This window comes from Bubalus bubalis, chromosome 10, assembly GCF_019923935.1.
Source record: "Bubalus bubalis isolate 160015118507 breed Murrah chromosome 10, NDDB_SH_1, whole genome shotgun sequence".
In the NCBI taxonomy this organism is placed as follows: domain Eukaryota; kingdom Metazoa; phylum Chordata; class Mammalia; order Artiodactyla; family Bovidae; genus Bubalus; species Bubalus bubalis.
In genome coordinates, this window is record NC_059166.1 from 63,148,507 (window position 1) to 63,165,735 (window position 17,229).

Here is a 17,229-nt window from a genome sequence, read left to right on the forward strand (position 1 = left end):
GCACAGTACTCTTGCCTGGAAAATCCCATGGATGGAGGAGCCTGGTGGGCTGCAGTCCATGGGGTCACTAAGAGTCAGACACGACTGAGCGACTTCCCTTTCACTTTTCACTTTCATGCATTGGAGAAGGAAATGGCAACCCACTCCAGTGTTCTTGCCTGGAGAATGCCAGGGACGGGGGAGCCTGGTGGGTTGCCGTCTATGGGGTCGCACAGAGTCGGACACGACTGAAGCGACTTAGCAGCAGGCACTGTGCTATGCTTTGTAAGCATTATTTCATTTTATTCTCTTTGTTAAGCAGAAACTACTGGTTCCAAATAGGAAAAGGAGTTCGTCAAGGCTGTATATTGTCACCCTGTTTATTTAACTTATATGCAGAGTACATCATGAGAAACGCTGGACTGGAAGAAACACAAGCTGGAATCAAGATTGCCGGGAGAAATATCAACAACCTCAGATATGCAGATGACACCACCCTTATGGCAGAAAGTGAAGAGGAACTCAAAAGCCTCTTGATGAAAGTGAAAGTGGAGAGTGAAAAAGTTGGCTTAAAGCTCAACATTCAGAAAACGAAGATCATGGCATTCGGTCCCATCACTTCATGGAAAATAGATGGGAAACAGTGGAAACAGTGTCAGACTTTATTTTTCTGGGCTCCAAAATCACTACAGATGGTGACTGCAGCCATGAAATTAAAAGACGCTTACTCCTTGGAAGGAAAGTTATGACCAATCTAGATAGCATATTGAAAAGCAGAGACATTACTTTGCCACCAAAGGTTTGTCTAGTCAAGGCTATGGTTTTTCCTGTGGTCATGTATGGATGTGAGAGTTGGACTGTGAAGAAGGCTGAGCTCTGAAGAATTGATGCTTTTGAACTGTGGTGCTGGAGAAGACTCTTGAGAGTCCCTTGGACTGCAAGGAGATCCAACCAGTCCATTCTGAAGGAGATCAGCCCTGGGATTCTTTGGAAGGAACGATGCTAAAGCTGAAACTCCAGTACTTTGGCCACCTCATGCGAAGAGTTGACTCATTGGAAAAGACTCTGATGCTGGGAGGGATTGGGGGCAGGAGGAGAAGGGGACGACAGAGGATGAGATGGCTGGATGGCATCACTGACTCGATGGACGTGAGTCTGAGTGAACTCCGGGAGTTGGTGATGGACAGGGAGGCCTGGCGTGCTGTAATTCATGGGGTCGCAAAGAGTCAGACACAACTGAGCGACTGATCTGATCTGATCTGATTCTCATCCTCATTGTGCAGATAAGAAAACTGAGTCAAGGAGAGATTATGTAACTTACCAAAGGTTGTAGAGTTAATAAAGTATTGGAGTCAGCTCTGACTCCTAAGCATGTATTTAAACTTTCACACTCTCCTCAAACTGCATTACTTTCCACTCCTAAATTCACCTGATCTCTTTTACCATGCTGCGTTACTTCAGTCATGTCCGACTCTGTGCAACCCCATAGACGGCAGCCCACCAGGCTCCGCCGTCCCTGGGATTCTCCAGGCAAGAACACTGAAGTGGGTTGCCATTTCCTTCTCCAATGCAGGAAAGCGAAAAGTGAGAGTGAAGTCGCTCAGTCGTGTCCGACTCTTAGCGACCCCATGGACTGCAGCCTACCAGGCTCCTCCGTCCATGGGATTTTCCAGGCAAGAGTATTAGAGTGGGGTGCCATTGCCTTCTCCGTGATCTCTTTTACCATGAGGCCTTCACATATACTATTCCCTACATCTGGAATGTCCCCCTCATAATCTCATTTTTGCCTAGATAATACTTATTTATTTCTGCTTAAATGCCATCTCTTCAGGGAAGTCTTCCTATATTATCTAAAATTACATTGTTTGTTTACTTCTCTATGGTCAGTTTCCCTTTAGTAGAATGTCAAAATTGTTACCACTGATTCTCAGTTCTTAGAATGGTATTTAGCAGGGGTTCAATTAATATTTGTTGAATGAAGGCAGGAATGAATGATGTAGGGATGGAAAATCCCATATCTATTAATAGTAACCTCACCTATTCAGACTAAGACACAATATTTATTTAGTAGTTTGCAAGTCCCAGTCAATACTCGTGAGAACTTATAGCCCTCCTAGGGGAGACAGACACATAAATATGTGATTATAACCCAACATAAGTAAAGTGCCTGTTAGAATTGTGGCTGGAATGATGTACAATAGATGCAGAGATGAAAATGAAGGTATAAACTGACAGGAAAACTTCATAGTAGAGAGTCTTGATTCCTTTTGCAGAATGAATGAGTCTTAAAATACATATCACATAGTCCATGTATTTCATTTATGAAAGGGGAGAGGAAGGACTTCCCTGATGGTCCAGTGGCTAAAACTCTGCATTCTCAATGCAGGGGGCCTGGGTTTAGGTCCCAGTTCAGGGAATTAGATCTCACATGCTGCAAGGAAGATTGAAGGTCCTGAGTGCCACAGTGAAGACCCACCCAGACAAATAAATAAATGTTTTTTAAAAAATAAGGAAGAGGACAGGAGTATCCATTACATATAGGGCATTTTACAGCTCCTTTATAATATTAATTTACTATAATAACACACCTCTGTATTATTATACCCATTTTATAGATGTGGAAATCCAAGCTAAGAGAGGTCAAATAACTCATTCAAGGTTATATAGTATATTAATAAAGGAGGAGAATCTGAGCCCAGGTTTGATACCAGTACCCATTTACTTACCATTATGTCCATCCTTTGGCCTTGTAATCTCCAGAGCCTAATTACTTCAGTTTTCAATCTAACTCTTAACAAAATTAGCTATCTGGTTTCCCATTCTAGTAATTTTTAAGAGTAGCAAAATAAAGCATTCAAGAAGATGCTGAAATGAAGAATACTGACAGCAAGGGAAGGGACAGAAAAACTATAAAAATTGAACACACAAATTCAAAGTGGATCACAGAGTCCTATACATACATTCCACCCTCAACTGTACAACAGTACGTACTTGATATGCAAAATGATGACCCCATTATGAAAAAAGAAATGGTTGTTGTCGTCACTAAGATAGAGAAATAACTTGATGCTTAAAAGAGTAAACTTCAAGTCCTGGAATAATAATTCCTCTCTAGTAACTCTGGATTTGGAGAAGGAAATGGCAACCCACTCCAGTGTTCTTGCCTGGAGAATCCCGGGGACGGGGGTGCCTGGTGGGCTGCCGTCTATGGGGTCGCACAGAGTCGGACACAACTGAAGTGACTTAGCAGCAGCAGCAGCAGTAACTCTGGATAAATGTAAATTGTAACAATTGTTTCCACTGTTTGTGAAAATAAATATCTAAGATTTTAAAGAGTCTTTGTTTTATGCACATTATTATTTTTTGTTGCTTTAAACTGAATTCAAACCAGAATAGAAAAACTGTTCATCTTAGCTTATATATATATATATACACCCAAGTAAATCATACATTTAAAAAACTTCTCGTACCATGACTTTGAACACATGTGAATTGAGTAATTTAGACAGAGAAACATAAAGAGCATTTCGACCATTTTTAATTTGAAAGATAAACTGAATATGTACAAGAAGAAGGAAACATTCTTAATCTTTTACAACTTAAATAGAAATGTATGTAAGAAAGAAAAGCATCAAACTTAGGCAAACACAGAGAAAGCTAGTTAAGTAATTGACCATAAGAGTCTATCAGTCACTCAACCTGGATCCAATTTTTCAATCTGCAGATGTCAGCTCCTTTACAACATGGGCTTTTATTATTTATATAATTCTTTCTTTCAGAAAAGAAAGGTTGCATTTAGGAAACAGATTCTGGGGTTTTTTGTTTTGTTTTTAAGAACAAGAGAAAATTGTTTCACCAGTTATCTCGAACAAGCTGACTAGGAAACATTAAATATCCTTTATCATTTTAGAAGCTTTTAAACGTGAAACTTTCCACATAGAACATTGTTTGTAACAATATGAAAAGCATACTGGCTACAGTTTCCAACAACATGTAAAAATGAATGTAAAGAACTGCAAGTATTTACTTGTAATTAACTGTAATTTTCACGTATTTTTCCCAGGAAGAATGCATTTCTGCTAAAACTCTCTAGAAAGACAATACTTATTTAGTTGTACTTGAAAATTAGTTCACCTTGGCCAATTTTAACCCCAATTTAAACGTTTTACAGAACGCTCTAAATTTAAGGTAATTCAAATTATAACAACTTACTTGAAGCAATTACAAAGTGATTATCTGCAAGTAAACGTCACTGTACTAGATAAACAGTTGTACTTAAAATGCTCTTTCTTACCTGGACGCTCTTCAGGATGAACTCACTTTTCTCTCTCACATCTTTAAAGGGACACCTCTTAGAAAGCATAAGCAGATGAGCAAGAAGCTTATTCAATTCATCCAAAGAAACCGCATTTGAAAGGCCTTCTGCTGGACGATAAGGTGTCTCTTTCACCAAACGAAGACACTCGGTTTTTCGCACAATGATTTGCCTAATGTTTTCCAGAGCTGTCTCTCTAGTAGTTGAATCTCTACTGCACAGTCCATCCCATCTCACTTCATTCTCTCTTTCAGCCATGACAACCGTGGAGTTTTTACTTTGCCGTCTTCAGTTAACTTTCAGCATGCCCCCCAAAGCACTTTATATTTTTAAAACGAGAAATATAAGAATGAAATCAGAGAACTAGAATCGTCATGAAAAAACACGTCTGGGTGACATTTGGAACCAGAAGCGTCTCTTCGAGCTACAAGACAGAGCTCGCCCTCTCCTTCTACCCGGAGGGGCAGTCTTCTGGCCAGAGTCTGGAAAAAAAAGTTGGCAAGTTGAAACCTTACAGCGCTGGCTTTGCTGCACAGCCAGTGTCGGGAAAGTGTTCTCCTGCGACCCGCGGGGTCAGCGGATATCCTCACGTTGAGGAGCTGTCAAACCCGTGCTCTGCCCAAAAAGGCTGGTAACAGTTGAACGCTCTCCAGCCATTCGGTGTTTTTTGTCAGTGCAGCCACGGTGTTCTCGGGAGCGTTCCCACCCCGCCCCTCCTCCGGCACCAGTCCCCGCCTTCTGCAGCTCCTCCCTCTCGGCCGGGCGCTGGCTGGGAAGGCTTGCCGAACCCTGGCTCGCTGGCCGCCACGGCCAGAGACCCTGACGCTCCCGGGGGGCGGCAGCCTTGTGCAGCCGCTGTCTCTGTAGCGTTGGAGGAAAAGCGTCTCCTGCCCTGTCGGTTCCGGGTGCCCTGGGCAGACACCGCTTCTGTTCCAATCCTTGCGTCCTCGCCCACCGCCCTCCAAGCCAGACGGGCACAGGGCAGCCCCGCAATCCCCGAGCGCAGGGTTGGGCCGCGAAGCTGGAGGAGCGGCGGGGCCCGCGGCGCAGAGCCCGCCCCTTCGCCCAGCCTCATCTGTGGGGCTCGGCCCAGAGGGCGGGAGCGGGGAGGGAAGATGGGGTCCTCACCCCCCAGCCCCTCCCCTTTCTCCGCCCGGCACAAACCAGGAGCCGCCCCTGCCCCTGCGCCCTCTTCCCCGCCCTAGTAGACGCGACCCGCGGAGGCAAAGCCATTGGAAAAAGCCCCGCCCACACACAGGCTACCTCCAAACCCCAGGTCCGCGCGCGGCCGCCAACCGCTGCCGGTTGCTACGCAAGCGTGACAGGAAGCAAGGCGCATGCGCTTTAATAGGCACTTAATCTGCGCCGGGGAGCGTTTTCTATCCCCTGGCGTTTGGCTTCTTTGGACCGAAAAAGGGGAGAAAAAGAAAGTAAGGGGAGGTTGAAGTACGCTATCACAGACAACACAAACAGGGAAAATAAAGTGTGCACAGACGTACACCTGGAAGTGCCTGAATCTAAGTTTAAGGTCAGTCTAAAAATAAGAACGCTGTCTTTATTACGCCAAACCCCAGATTTAAGGAAGCAGGGCGTGCTCGCATTGACTTCTGGGAAAGGTAGTTTGGGTGCTGTCTGCGCTTTTCGTTTGCGACAAAAACTACAGCCCCCAAGAGCCACTGCGACATTGCTTTTGGCGGCCTGCTAGCCAACGGTTATCGCTGGCGAGGAATGACTGAGAGCGTCGGCTTGGTGAGCACTGTGGGCTTGGCTGCAACTTTTCCTTAACAGGATTTTTTCCCTTCCTCCATTTCCTCTAGGAGTTTAGAAACCGAGCCATCTAGGACTGTAAGCTTTAGTCCAGGGACTTCTATGAGTAATCTACGTTGGGAAGGACTAGTCCGGGTGCCCAGTTCTCCCGCGTCGAGGAGAGAATTTGGGAATGGTCGCTACCCTGAGGGTCGGAGGGTGCGGCGTAAGGCTAGACAAGCGGGATGCTGTGGAAACCCGTGCTCCACGCTGCTGCCTCTGCTTCCGTCCTGCCAAGCAGGCTCGCGCGTGATGGATTGGGTATCCCTGTGCAATTGCGGGCTTTGTTTGCCATTGTGCAGGGGTGTTCTGTGTTTTACTTGCTGAAATGACATCCCAAGCCAGGCATTCAAAGAGAGCTGTCAAATCCATTTTGTATGAGACTCAACGGGAAAGAATCCCTGGTATTCCTAAATATGAATTTTTGCAGGCCTTAAGGATACCGTATGAAAAGAATCTCCAAAATTGAGTATGTTTTAAAGATTCAATCTTTTGTTTACAAATTACCATTTGAGTCATTCCTCTAGAGGAAGGTCAACGTTTGAACGGTTGTCAGTGGTTGTTCAACCCACTTCAGTACTCTTGCCTGGAAAATCCCATGGATGGAGGAGCCTGGTGGGCTGCCGTCTAAGGGGTCGCACAGAGTCGGACTGAAGCGACTTACAGCAGCAGCAGCAGCAGTGGTTGTTCAGTCGCTCCGTCTTTTTGACTCTGCGACCCCATGGACAGCTGCACGCCAGGCAATGGACTGATAACCAAATTAGATTTTAACTGTTTAAAGTTGCAGAATAGATGTGTCTCTGAAAATTTAGCCTTGTTAGGTACTAAATATACAACAGTGGAAAAGACATCTAATTAATGGTTAAACACACAGTACACACATTAAACATACAGCACTATGACATATTGTTGGGATGGACAGAAAAAAGATCACTTAGCCAAGTTTTGGAAAGTTAGGGAAATCTTCATCTCGGGGAAAGAGGGCCAGAAGAACAGCATATGGTGAAGCCCTGAGCAAAAGAGAGAGAAGGTAATTTCAGGAAACTGCAATAAGCCGAGGTCGTATATATTTTGGAATAGATAGCTTTTTGTATATTGAAGTATTTTCAAGCAGCAAGTAGAATGGTACTGTGAATTTTCCAGATGGTTTCTGAAAGTGACCTATCTTTGAAAAGAGTTCTGATGAATTGGTTTAATTTGGGAGGCCTTCAACATTCTGAGATTACTGGTTTAAATCAAATTTTTTTAAAGAAGAGAACTTATGAGTATGGTTCAGAATCCAAAAAAGCTGTTTTTTTCTTTTTGATGGACTCATCCTCCTTTGTCCAACCCACAAAGGGTAGGGTAGTTTCTTAAGTCCAAGTCTCCTTTTTACTGTGAAATTGAATATGATCTCATTCGTAGCTGTGGTTTCACCACCACTTATGACTCTTAAATGTATAACTCGATCCAGCTTTACCTTTGAGCTTTGTTATATGCATTTCCAAGATAGGTCTTGGATAGCTCACAAGCACTTCAAACTCAGCAGGCCTAAAACCAAATGCATGGTTATCACCTCTGATTGTTCTCCAGTGTTCCATATTTCACTTTAGGATAACTCCAACCACTTGTGATGAAAATTTGAAATCTAATCTTTATTCTTGGTTTCTTAATGTGCTTCTGCCTCACTGTTCCGCACTGTTTACACTGTTCATTGAGCCCAGGGTAGGCAAGGCATGAGCAGGAAAGCTGGAAGAAAGCTCAAGGAGCCATAGAAACCACAGACATGTTTATTCTCTCCTCACTGGCGTAGCAACCATAACAGCAGACACACTGGATTCGCTCATGGTTGACCCAGTGGACACAGCTATAATGTAGCTGCAGCGGCTTTTCAGATGGAGCTTATATGTGTTTACAGAGCAAAAAGTGGCCGGTGGCCAAGCGGGTACATCTTGACCTGCATGTGCACTGCTGTAAGTGATCTCAGCTGTTACATAACCATGTATTTACGAAACATGGGGCAATAGCGAGAGGCCGTGGAGGCGAGAGAGTTTGACCACCACCATCTTGGTTAATTTGCTCCTACACCTTCATACATGTGTAGCCAGATTATTGTTAAGTCTTATTGATTTTATCTCCCAAACACCCGTCAAATCCATCCTTTTCCCTGCATCTACATAAGCAGTCTTTTCTAAACTGCCGTAATCTCTTACCAAAACCATTGCAATAGTGATTATTCAGCGTGGGGTTTCTCCATTAGTTCTCCACACAGCAGCCAGAATAATCTTTTTGAAATGCAAATTTCTCTTAAAACTATGTAGTGATGTCTTACTTTAATCTTAAAGGCAAAGTTTCTTTATAAAGCCTAATGTCATTTGGCCCCTTTCCACCTCACCTAGCATACCACTCTCCAACTTTATGTGCTTCAGTCATACAGATCTTTCAGTCACTGGTTCTCCTATTCCTTTTTATCCATTTGTTCACTCAACAACTATCTGTTGAGTACCTTCTATGTAATAGGACATTGATGTTATACTACTGAGCACAATGTACAAAAGTCCTTACTCATAATTTTGCATTCTAGTAAGGAGATATAGACAATAAATATGTGACATTGGGAGTGAAGACAAATGCAGTGGAGAAAAAGAAGAACCAACTCAGAAAGGGAATGGAGAGTGCCAGGTTTTGGGGGGCAAGTTTCACTTTTAAATAAGGTGGTCAGAGAAGATCTAATCAAGAAGCAGACATTTGAGGGGATCTGAAATAGGAGGAGAAAATCATGCAGAGGCCTGGAGTAAGAATGTTTCTATGACGAGAACAGCCAGTACAAAGACCTGAAGGTCTTCACATTTGACAAATAGCAGTGTGGCAAGAGAGAATAGCATGAGGTCACAGAGGAAGGAGGTCATGTAGATGACTGAAAGAAATTTTGACTTGTTTGAGACAGGAAGCTGTTGGAAGGTTTTGAGCAGATGGGTTGCATAATCTGACTTTTTAAATTGATTACTTCTTTTAAATTGTGTTGATTGTGGACCACAGAGAAGCAAGGGTAGAAGCAGAGACACTAACAGGAAGCTAAGATAATAGTCCAGGTGAAAAATGTCAGTAGTAGTGGGCCAGGGTAGTAACAGTGGAGGCAGTGGGAAGAGGCCAGAGTCTGGATGTATTATGAAATAGAGCCAACAGGTTTGCTGACAGATTGGCTATGAGGTTTTAAGAGTAAAAGAGTCAAAGATGATTACAATTTTTTAGCTTGAGCAACTAGAAGGAAGGAATTGCCAATATAATGGGAAAGTCTCCAGATTTGTGTTTGGGGGTAAATCAGGAGTTTAGTTTGGCTATTTTATGTTTGAGATGACTCTAAGATATTACAGTAGAGATACGGAGTAGTCAGTTTGGTAAATGAGTCTGGAGATGAGGGTAAAGATCTGGCTGTAGATACAATTTTGGATTTCACAGTAGTTCTCTGCCCATCTGCCCCCACCCCCCAGTAGTGTTTTGATAGCAGATAAAGACTGAGAATAGTTGATATCACAGAAAGGCACTCCATGGAGTCTGGGTCAATTTGGAGTTACCTGCAACTGATGACTATGCGAGAGTGTCCAGTGAACAGAGAGAAAAACCTAGAGCATGACATCCTAGAAGCCAAGTGAAAGTGGCTGAGGAGGAAGGAATGCTATGTTAAATGCTGCTTTAAGTCAAGTGATATAAGGATAACTGATCCCTGCATACAGCACCATGGAGCTCACTGAGGATCTTGAAAGCCAGAAGGGTGTTTTATTTAAGAGAGAATAGAAGAAGAGCTGAGCTTCCCTGATAGCTCAGTAGGTAAAGAATCCACCTGCAATGCAGCAGACTGCAGATCGATTCCTGGGTCAGGAAGATCCACTGCAAAAGGGATAGGCTACCCACTCCAGTATTCTTGGGCTTCCCTTGTAGCACAGCTGATAAAGAATCTGTCTGCAATGTGGGAGACCTGGGTTCAATCCCTGGGTTGGGAAGATCCCCTGGAGCAAGGAAAAGGTTACCCACTCCAGTATTCTGGCCTGGAGAATTCCATGAACTGTATAGTCCATGGGGTCACAAAGAATCAGACACAACTGAGCAACTTTCAGGAGAAGAGCTAGAGACACTGAATATGGATGCAGCACCTCTGGTACCATTTTCTTTGTCCAGACTAGTCTCTGACTCCTGTGCTGTAGATCTGCAGTGAAATATCACTTTCTCAGAGAAGTTTATGAGCTTCCTTGATAGCTCAGATGCTAAAGAATCTGCCTGCAATGCAGGAGACCTGGGTTTGATCCCTGAGTCAGGAAGATCCTCTGGAGAAAGGGAATGGCTACCCAATCCAGTAATCTTGGGGTTTCTCTGGTGACTGAGACCATAAAGAATCTGCATGCAGTGTGGGAGACCTGGGTTCAATCCTTGGGTCAGGAAATTTACCTGATTTGATCAAATGCCCCTATTACATACTCTTATTGTGCCCTATACCTTTACTTGCTGCTGCTGCTGCTGCTGCTAAGTCGCTGCAGTTGTGTCCAACTCTGCGTGACCCTGTGGACAGCAGCCCACCAGGCTCCTCCATCCATAGGATTCTCTAGGCAAGAATACTGGAGTGGGTTGCCATTTCCTTCTCCACCTTTACTTGTTAGTAAGTTACAAATGTAGTTTTACAGTTGTTAGTATGATAATTTGATTGAAATATGTCTGCTTCTAAGTGTTAGCAAGCAAGAGTAGCAGCTGTGCCAGTTTTTGCAAATCACCTCCAGCTCTGAGTACAGTACCTCACAGAATGAACTTACTAAATATTTGAAAGAATGGAAGAAAAATGTTAATGTCAGAATTTTCAAAGGTGTTGCATATTTACCTGTTCACAAAAACATGAGATAATTAATGAATGGAAGAAGGTATTTTATAATGCAACATTTTAGAAAAGTAGTCTTAACAGCAAACTTTTATTGCTAGTAAATTGTAGTGTTCACCCTCCTGAAATTGGATTTGGTAATAATTTTTACCATGTTCCTACATATCTCATCCTGTTATAAGATAGTCACATGTATTTATAGTATAGAGTAGAGGATGGGGCTTCTCAGGTGGCTCTAAGTGGAAAAGAATCCTTTTGCCAATGCAGGAGATACAAGGGATGTGGGTTCAATCCCTGGGTTGAAAAGATCCCCTAGAGTAGGAAATGGTAACCCACTCCAGTATTCTGGAAAATTCCATGGACAGAGGAGCCTGGTGGGCTACAGTCCATGGGCTTGCAAAGAGTCCAGCATGACTGAACACAAAGTAGAGGATATGTAGAGGAGTTCCTGCTTTAAGTGAATAGTACTCTAGTCAAGGAAAAGGCTGACTGGCTATACTCCAACAAGACGCCTTCACCATGAAATTCATTAAAAAATGACGGCTCCTAAGTCTTTTTTTTTTTAAACAGGTATACCTGTTTTTATTGTTCCTCACAAGTAATGCTTTTTTATTTATTTTTTTACAAATTGGACATTTATATACTTGCCCAACATTGTATTGGGCAAGTACATTGGCACCATTTTTTCTACAGCATTTGCTAACTTCACGTCTGTGTCACATTGTGGTAATTGTCACAGTATTTAAAATCATTATTATTATATTTGTTATTCTGATCTGTGATCAGTGTTTTTTTTAATAAATTTATTTATTTTAATTGGAGGGTAATTACTTTACAATATTGTGGTGGTTTTTGCCATACATTGACATGGATCAGCTACGGGTGCACATTGGCCCCCCCGTCCTGAGCCCCCCTCTCACCTCCCTCCCCACCCCATTCTTTTGGGTTGTCCTAGAGCACTGGCTTTGAGTGCCCTGCTTCATGCATCAAACTTGCACTGGCCATCTGTTTTACATATGGTAATATACATGTTTCAGTGCTATTCTCTGAAATCATCCCACACTCGCCTTCTCCCATATAGTCCAAAAGTCTGTTCTTTACATCTGTGTCTCTTTTGCTGCCTTGCACCTAGGATCGTCATTACTGTTTTTGTAAATTCCATATATATGCGTTAATATACTCAATTGGTGTTTCTCTTTCTGCCTTACTTCACTCCATATACTAGGCTCCAGGTTCATCCACCTCATTAGAATTGACTCAAATGTGTTCTTTTTTATAACTGAGTAAAATTCCATTGTGTTTATGTACCACAACTTCCTTATCCATTCATCTGTCAATGGACAAGACATTTAGGTTGCTTCCATGTCTTAGCTATTGTAAACAGTGCTGCAGTGAACATTGAGGTACATGTGTCTGTCTCAATTCTGGTTTCCTCGGTGTATATGCTAAGCAATGGGATTGCTGGGTTGTATGGCATTTCTGTTTCTAGTGTTTTAAGGAATCTCCACACTGTTCTCCATAGTGGCTGTACCAGTTTGAATTTCCACCAACAGTGTAAGAGGGTTCCCTTTTCTCCACACCCTCTCCAGCATTTATTATTTGTAGACTTTTTGATGGCAGCCATTCTGACCAGTATGAGATGATACCTCATAGTGGTTTTGATTTGCATTTCTTTAATAATGAGTGATGTTGAGCATCTTTTCATGTGTTTATTAGCCGTCTGTATGTCTTCTTTGGAGAAATGTCTGTTTGTTCTTTGGGCCACTTTTTGATTGGGTTGTTCATTTTTCTAGTATTGAGCTGCATGAGCTGCTTGTATATTTTGGAGATTAATTCTTTGTCAGTTGTTTCGTTTGCTATTATTTTCTCCCATTCTGAAAGCTGCCTTTTCACCTTGCTTATCATTTCCTTTGTTGTGCAAAAGCTTTTAAGTTTAATTAGGTTCCATTTGTTTATTTTTGTTTTTATTTCCATTACTCTGGGAGGTGGTTCATAGAGGATCTTGCTGTGATTTATGTCAGAGAGTATAATGCCTATGTTTTCCTCTAAGAGTTTTATAGTTTCTGGTCTTACATTTAGATCTTTAATCCATTTTGTGTTTATTTTGTGTATGTTGTTAGTGTTCTAGTTTCATTCTTTTACACGTGGTTGACCAGTTTTCCTAGCACCACTTGTTAAAGAGATTGTTTTTTCTCCATAGTATATTTTTGCCTCCTTTGTCAAAGATAAGGTGTCCATAGGTGCATGGATTTATCTCTGGGCTTTATACAAGACTCCTAAGTCTTGTGCACTTACAAACACAGTCTTGGTAAGTGCACCAGAGTTTGTGAGATACATATACACACTTGACTGATGAATTTATTAGGATGCCAAATTATTGATATACTTCGAGATATTTGTCAAGTAGATAGCATACTGATTCTCTGACTAAGGGGTTTTCTCTGTAGGAAAATTATATGAGAAATCACCAGATTGCTTAGGAGCTTAGAATTGGAACAAAGGAAATTAGATATATGTTGTGGTCACTTGGTAACATTAAGCTATGAGAACCTCTACAGCAGAACTTAAGATTGCCTCCAGTTTTTGCCTCTCTAGGCTGCTTTTTCCATTCTTTGACAACTCTTCTTTTTGATGAAAACATTCTGTCTTTAAATATATTGAAACATTTATATTGTAACCTAGTCTCTAGTCTTGGAGCCATTCTGTCTCTATAAGCCAACTTTGCATATATCTCTCTGGTCTGTTATATACGGATTGATAGTTTAACCTTCAGAGGGTAATCTTATTTATAAGTTTTCATAGGCCCCATGTTTCATATGGGGATACATTTTGAGCTCAGCAGTGAGGTCTGAGCTAGAGATGTATATTTGGAAATTATTAGAATATTTTGTTTTATTTTGCTTTTAACCTACCATGTCTATGTGCTTCTGTGTTTCAGGCACTCTCTTAAATGCTTTGCACATATATTATTTTACCCTTGCGTAGCTTAAAAAAAATGCTAGAGTTGATCCAAAGCTTACTCATAACCATTGTGTTTCAGTTTCAGTTCAGTCGCTCAGTCGTGTCCAACTCTTTGCGACCCCATGAATCGCAGCACGCCAGGCCTCCCTGTCCATCACCAACTCCTGGAGTTCACTGAGACTCATGTCCATCGAGTCAGTGATGCCATCCAGCCATCTCATCCTCTGTCGTCCCCTTCTCCTCCTGCCCCCAATCTCTCCCAGCATCAGAGTCTTTTCCAATGAGTCAACTCTTCGCATGAGGTGGCCAAAGTACTGGAGTTTCAGCTTTAGCATCATTCCTTCCAAAGAAATCCCAGGGCTGATCTCCTTCAGAATGGACTGGTTGGATCTCCTTGCAGTCCAAGGGACTCTCAAGAGTTTTCTCCAACACCACAGTTCAAAAGCATCAATTCAGTGTTATACTCTAACCATGGGAACAACTCAATTGGCTATGGTGAAAATGTAGAATAAGAGCCAGGATAGTCTGAAACTGAGCTTCCCAGGTGGCTCAGTGGTAAAGAATCTGCCCGCCAATGCAGGAGACACAGGAGACATGGGCTCGATCCCTGGCTCTTCCTTGGAGGAGGAAATGGCAAACCACTCCAGTATTCATAGACAGAGGAACCTGACAGACTACAATCCATGGGGTTGCAAGGAGTCAGACATGACTGAGCATGACATAAGCATGAGTGAGAGTCTGAAACTAACCAGAGAAGAAAGAGAATAACCCAGAAATGGGCAACCAGGAATTTGCAAATTTCAAGAAGAAATGACTAGTCAACTTGTAGAATGCTACTAACATTTCTAGAGAGCTAAAATTACTGAATGGTTTGACAGTAGGTTTCCCTAGTGGCTCACACGGTAGAGCGTGTCTGCAATGCAGGAGACCCAGGTTCAATCCCTGGGTTGGGAAGATCCCCTGGAGAAGGAAATGGCAGCCCACTCCAGTATTCTTGCCTGGAAAATCCCATGGACTGCAGAGCCTGATAGGCTCCGTCCATGGGGTCGCAAAGAGTTGGACACAACTGAGTGACTTCACTTTCACTTTGACAGTAGGCAGTCTCTGTTATCCTGCAGTGTATGCATCTGACATATATTCCCATATCAGTATTGAATTATTAATATTCAATATTGAGCTCAAGAAATATTGAGCTTCCCTGGTGGCTCAGGGCTAAAGAATCTGCCTGCAATGCAGCAGACACAGGAGATGCGGATTCAGTCCCTGGCTCGGGAAAATTGCCTGGAGAAGGAAATGGCAGCCCACTCCGGTATTCTTGCCTAGAAAATCCCTTAGGGTCACAAAGAGTTGGATGTGACTGAGCACGCACGCATGCTGAATTGAGATAAAGATTGACTGACTTGGGATGGCCTATAGTATAAAACCGTAGCAGCTCTCTGAATATAGGAGAGTCTCTCCTAAAGGACTGACGTTTCTCTTGTTCAGCTCTTCCAAAGTAGGTTCCAGATCAGGAAACTACAGCTTGGGTAAAATGATTTATCTAGGTGGGGATAGGTAACCCTGGATCCTTCTGGGCTTCTCTTTCATAGGTTTAGTCTTTAAGGAGGGGTTATGGTAAGCATGGATTCTTATTCACCAGTTGTGGGTAGATCAGGAACTATCATAGAATAGGGCCTAAAAGCCCCGCAGAGAAAAATCCTAACTTTTAAGATTCACGGCCTGATTTCTGTTTTGATGTCTGTGTTTTCTTCTAGTTTATTATCTTCTGGCCTTGGTAAAGTTTTATTTAAATATTGTAACTTTATCTTTGCTGTATCAAGATATATAAGGGAGTCATAATTGTAGATCTAACAAGGCACGAGCATTATAAGGGGAGCAACACTCTTCTCCCAACAAAGCCAGTGAGGAGGGATGAGATCTCCAAGGGGAAAGTCAATATTGAAGACAAGTACTGGAGCTCATGGATTTAACTCGTAAATTGCCCTTCTGTGTGTAGAGATTCTTCTTTCATTGTCAACCTTAGATCTCAGTTTTATTTATTAAAGAAAACAATGCCATTTTCCTTCATCAGTTACATCAGTGAGCTTTTTCATTGTTGGGGAATGGAAAAATGAAAGCCCAGTATTTGCATTCATTTGTTCAGTTGACGAGGATTCGATCCCTGGATAGGGAAGATCCCCTGGAGAAGGAAATGACAACCCACTCCAGTATTCTTGCCTGGAAAATCCCATGAACAGAGGAGCCTGGTGGGCTATAGTCCATGGAGTCGAAAAGAGTCAACATGACTTAGTGACTAAACAGCACTTCAGTATTTATTGAAAACCTAGTATGGCCACACTCTATGTTTGGCAATGAGTATACAGCAGCATGGGCTTTCCTGGTAGCTCAGCTGGTAAAAAATCCACCTGCAATGCAGGAGATCCCGGTTCGATTCCTGGGTTGGGAAGATCCCCTGGAGAAGGGTTAGGCTACTCACTCCAGTATTCTTGGGTTTCCCTGGTGGCTCAGTCCAGAGAGTTGAAATAACTTTCCCCATAACACACAGCTAATAAATGGCAGGCCCAGAATTGGAATCCGTATCTATCTGCCTCATGATAAAGAACTTAGTGGTAACTTTTTTCTCGTTGCAGATTTTTTTTCTTTTCTTTTTTTTGGTCCCAAGTGTAGAGCTCAAATACCAAATTAGAGCTCAGATGTTCATTCAGCCTTCCCTGAAGAAAAGCTTTCTACTTTCTTGAGGTGCCACCTCATCAGTTCCAGTTGTTTAGCCTCTTCTTTACAGTTGTGCTTAAAATGAAAGAATCATAACTTAAGCTGAATTCTTTATCCTTTGTACCCTTATTGTGTTTAATATCTCACTGTCAGAAAGCCTCAAGGGTCTTAACTTTTAATAGTAGCCCAGCTCAAGCTTTAACAGGGCTGAATTAACAACTCCTGATATCCATCACAGTGCAGTTTTTGAATTTTATCCATAAAAACAGATCGCAGCTGTGGCCTGAGCTCTTCTTTTTTTGTATAATTTTTGGCAAGTCTCTTGGTCTTTCTGGGCCTCAGAGACATTGGCTGTAAAATGAGGAGAGATGGACTATATATTTTTTTCTTTTTTTCTTAACAAAGTGCATAATTTGCATTAGGGTTCACACTTGTACATTTTATGGATTTTAACGAATGCATAATGTCATTTATCTGTCATTGCAGTATCATATAGAATAGTTTCACCACCCTAAAAGTTCCCTGTGCTCCAATCTTTTCACACTTCCCTCTCTCTCCTTGAATAATCGGCCTGCAGTGCAGGAGACCTGGGTTCAATCCCTGGGTTGGGTAG

The 17,229-nt window shown here is 42.4% G+C and overlaps 2 protein-coding genes across 6 annotated transcripts in view; one reads left to right on the plus strand and one right to left on the minus strand.

Moving 5' to 3' along the window:
- SESN1 (sestrin 1) overlaps positions 1–4,552 on the minus strand; it is a 116,055-nt gene extending 111,503 nt beyond the window's left edge. For all 3 annotated transcript variants that reach the window (XM_025294694.3, XM_006075466.4, XR_006542427.2), the window contains exon 1: positions 4,274–4,552. In XM_025294694.3, coding sequence (XP_025150479.2) covers positions 4,274–4,552 — 279 coding nt within the window. The remainder of the gene's footprint in view (positions 1–4,273) is intronic.
- The window catches only part of CEP57L1 (centrosomal protein 57 like 1), a 224,759-nt gene that overhangs the window by 136,076 nt on the left and 71,454 nt on the right, over positions 1–17,229 (plus strand). Inside the window, exon 1 of one of the 3 annotated variants that reach the window (XM_006075465.4) lies at positions 5,694–5,822. The exons of 1 other annotated variant lie outside the window; for it this stretch is intronic. Coding sequence is in view for 1 of the 2 variants with exons in the window: in XM_006075464.4 (XP_006075526.4) it covers positions 6,023–6,043 (21 nt within the window). In the remaining variant the exon portion in view is untranslated. Of the gene's footprint in view, positions 1–5,693; positions 5,823–5,906; positions 6,044–17,229 lie in introns of those variants that run through there. One more of the 3 variants, XM_006075464.4, reaches the window with a different exon arrangement.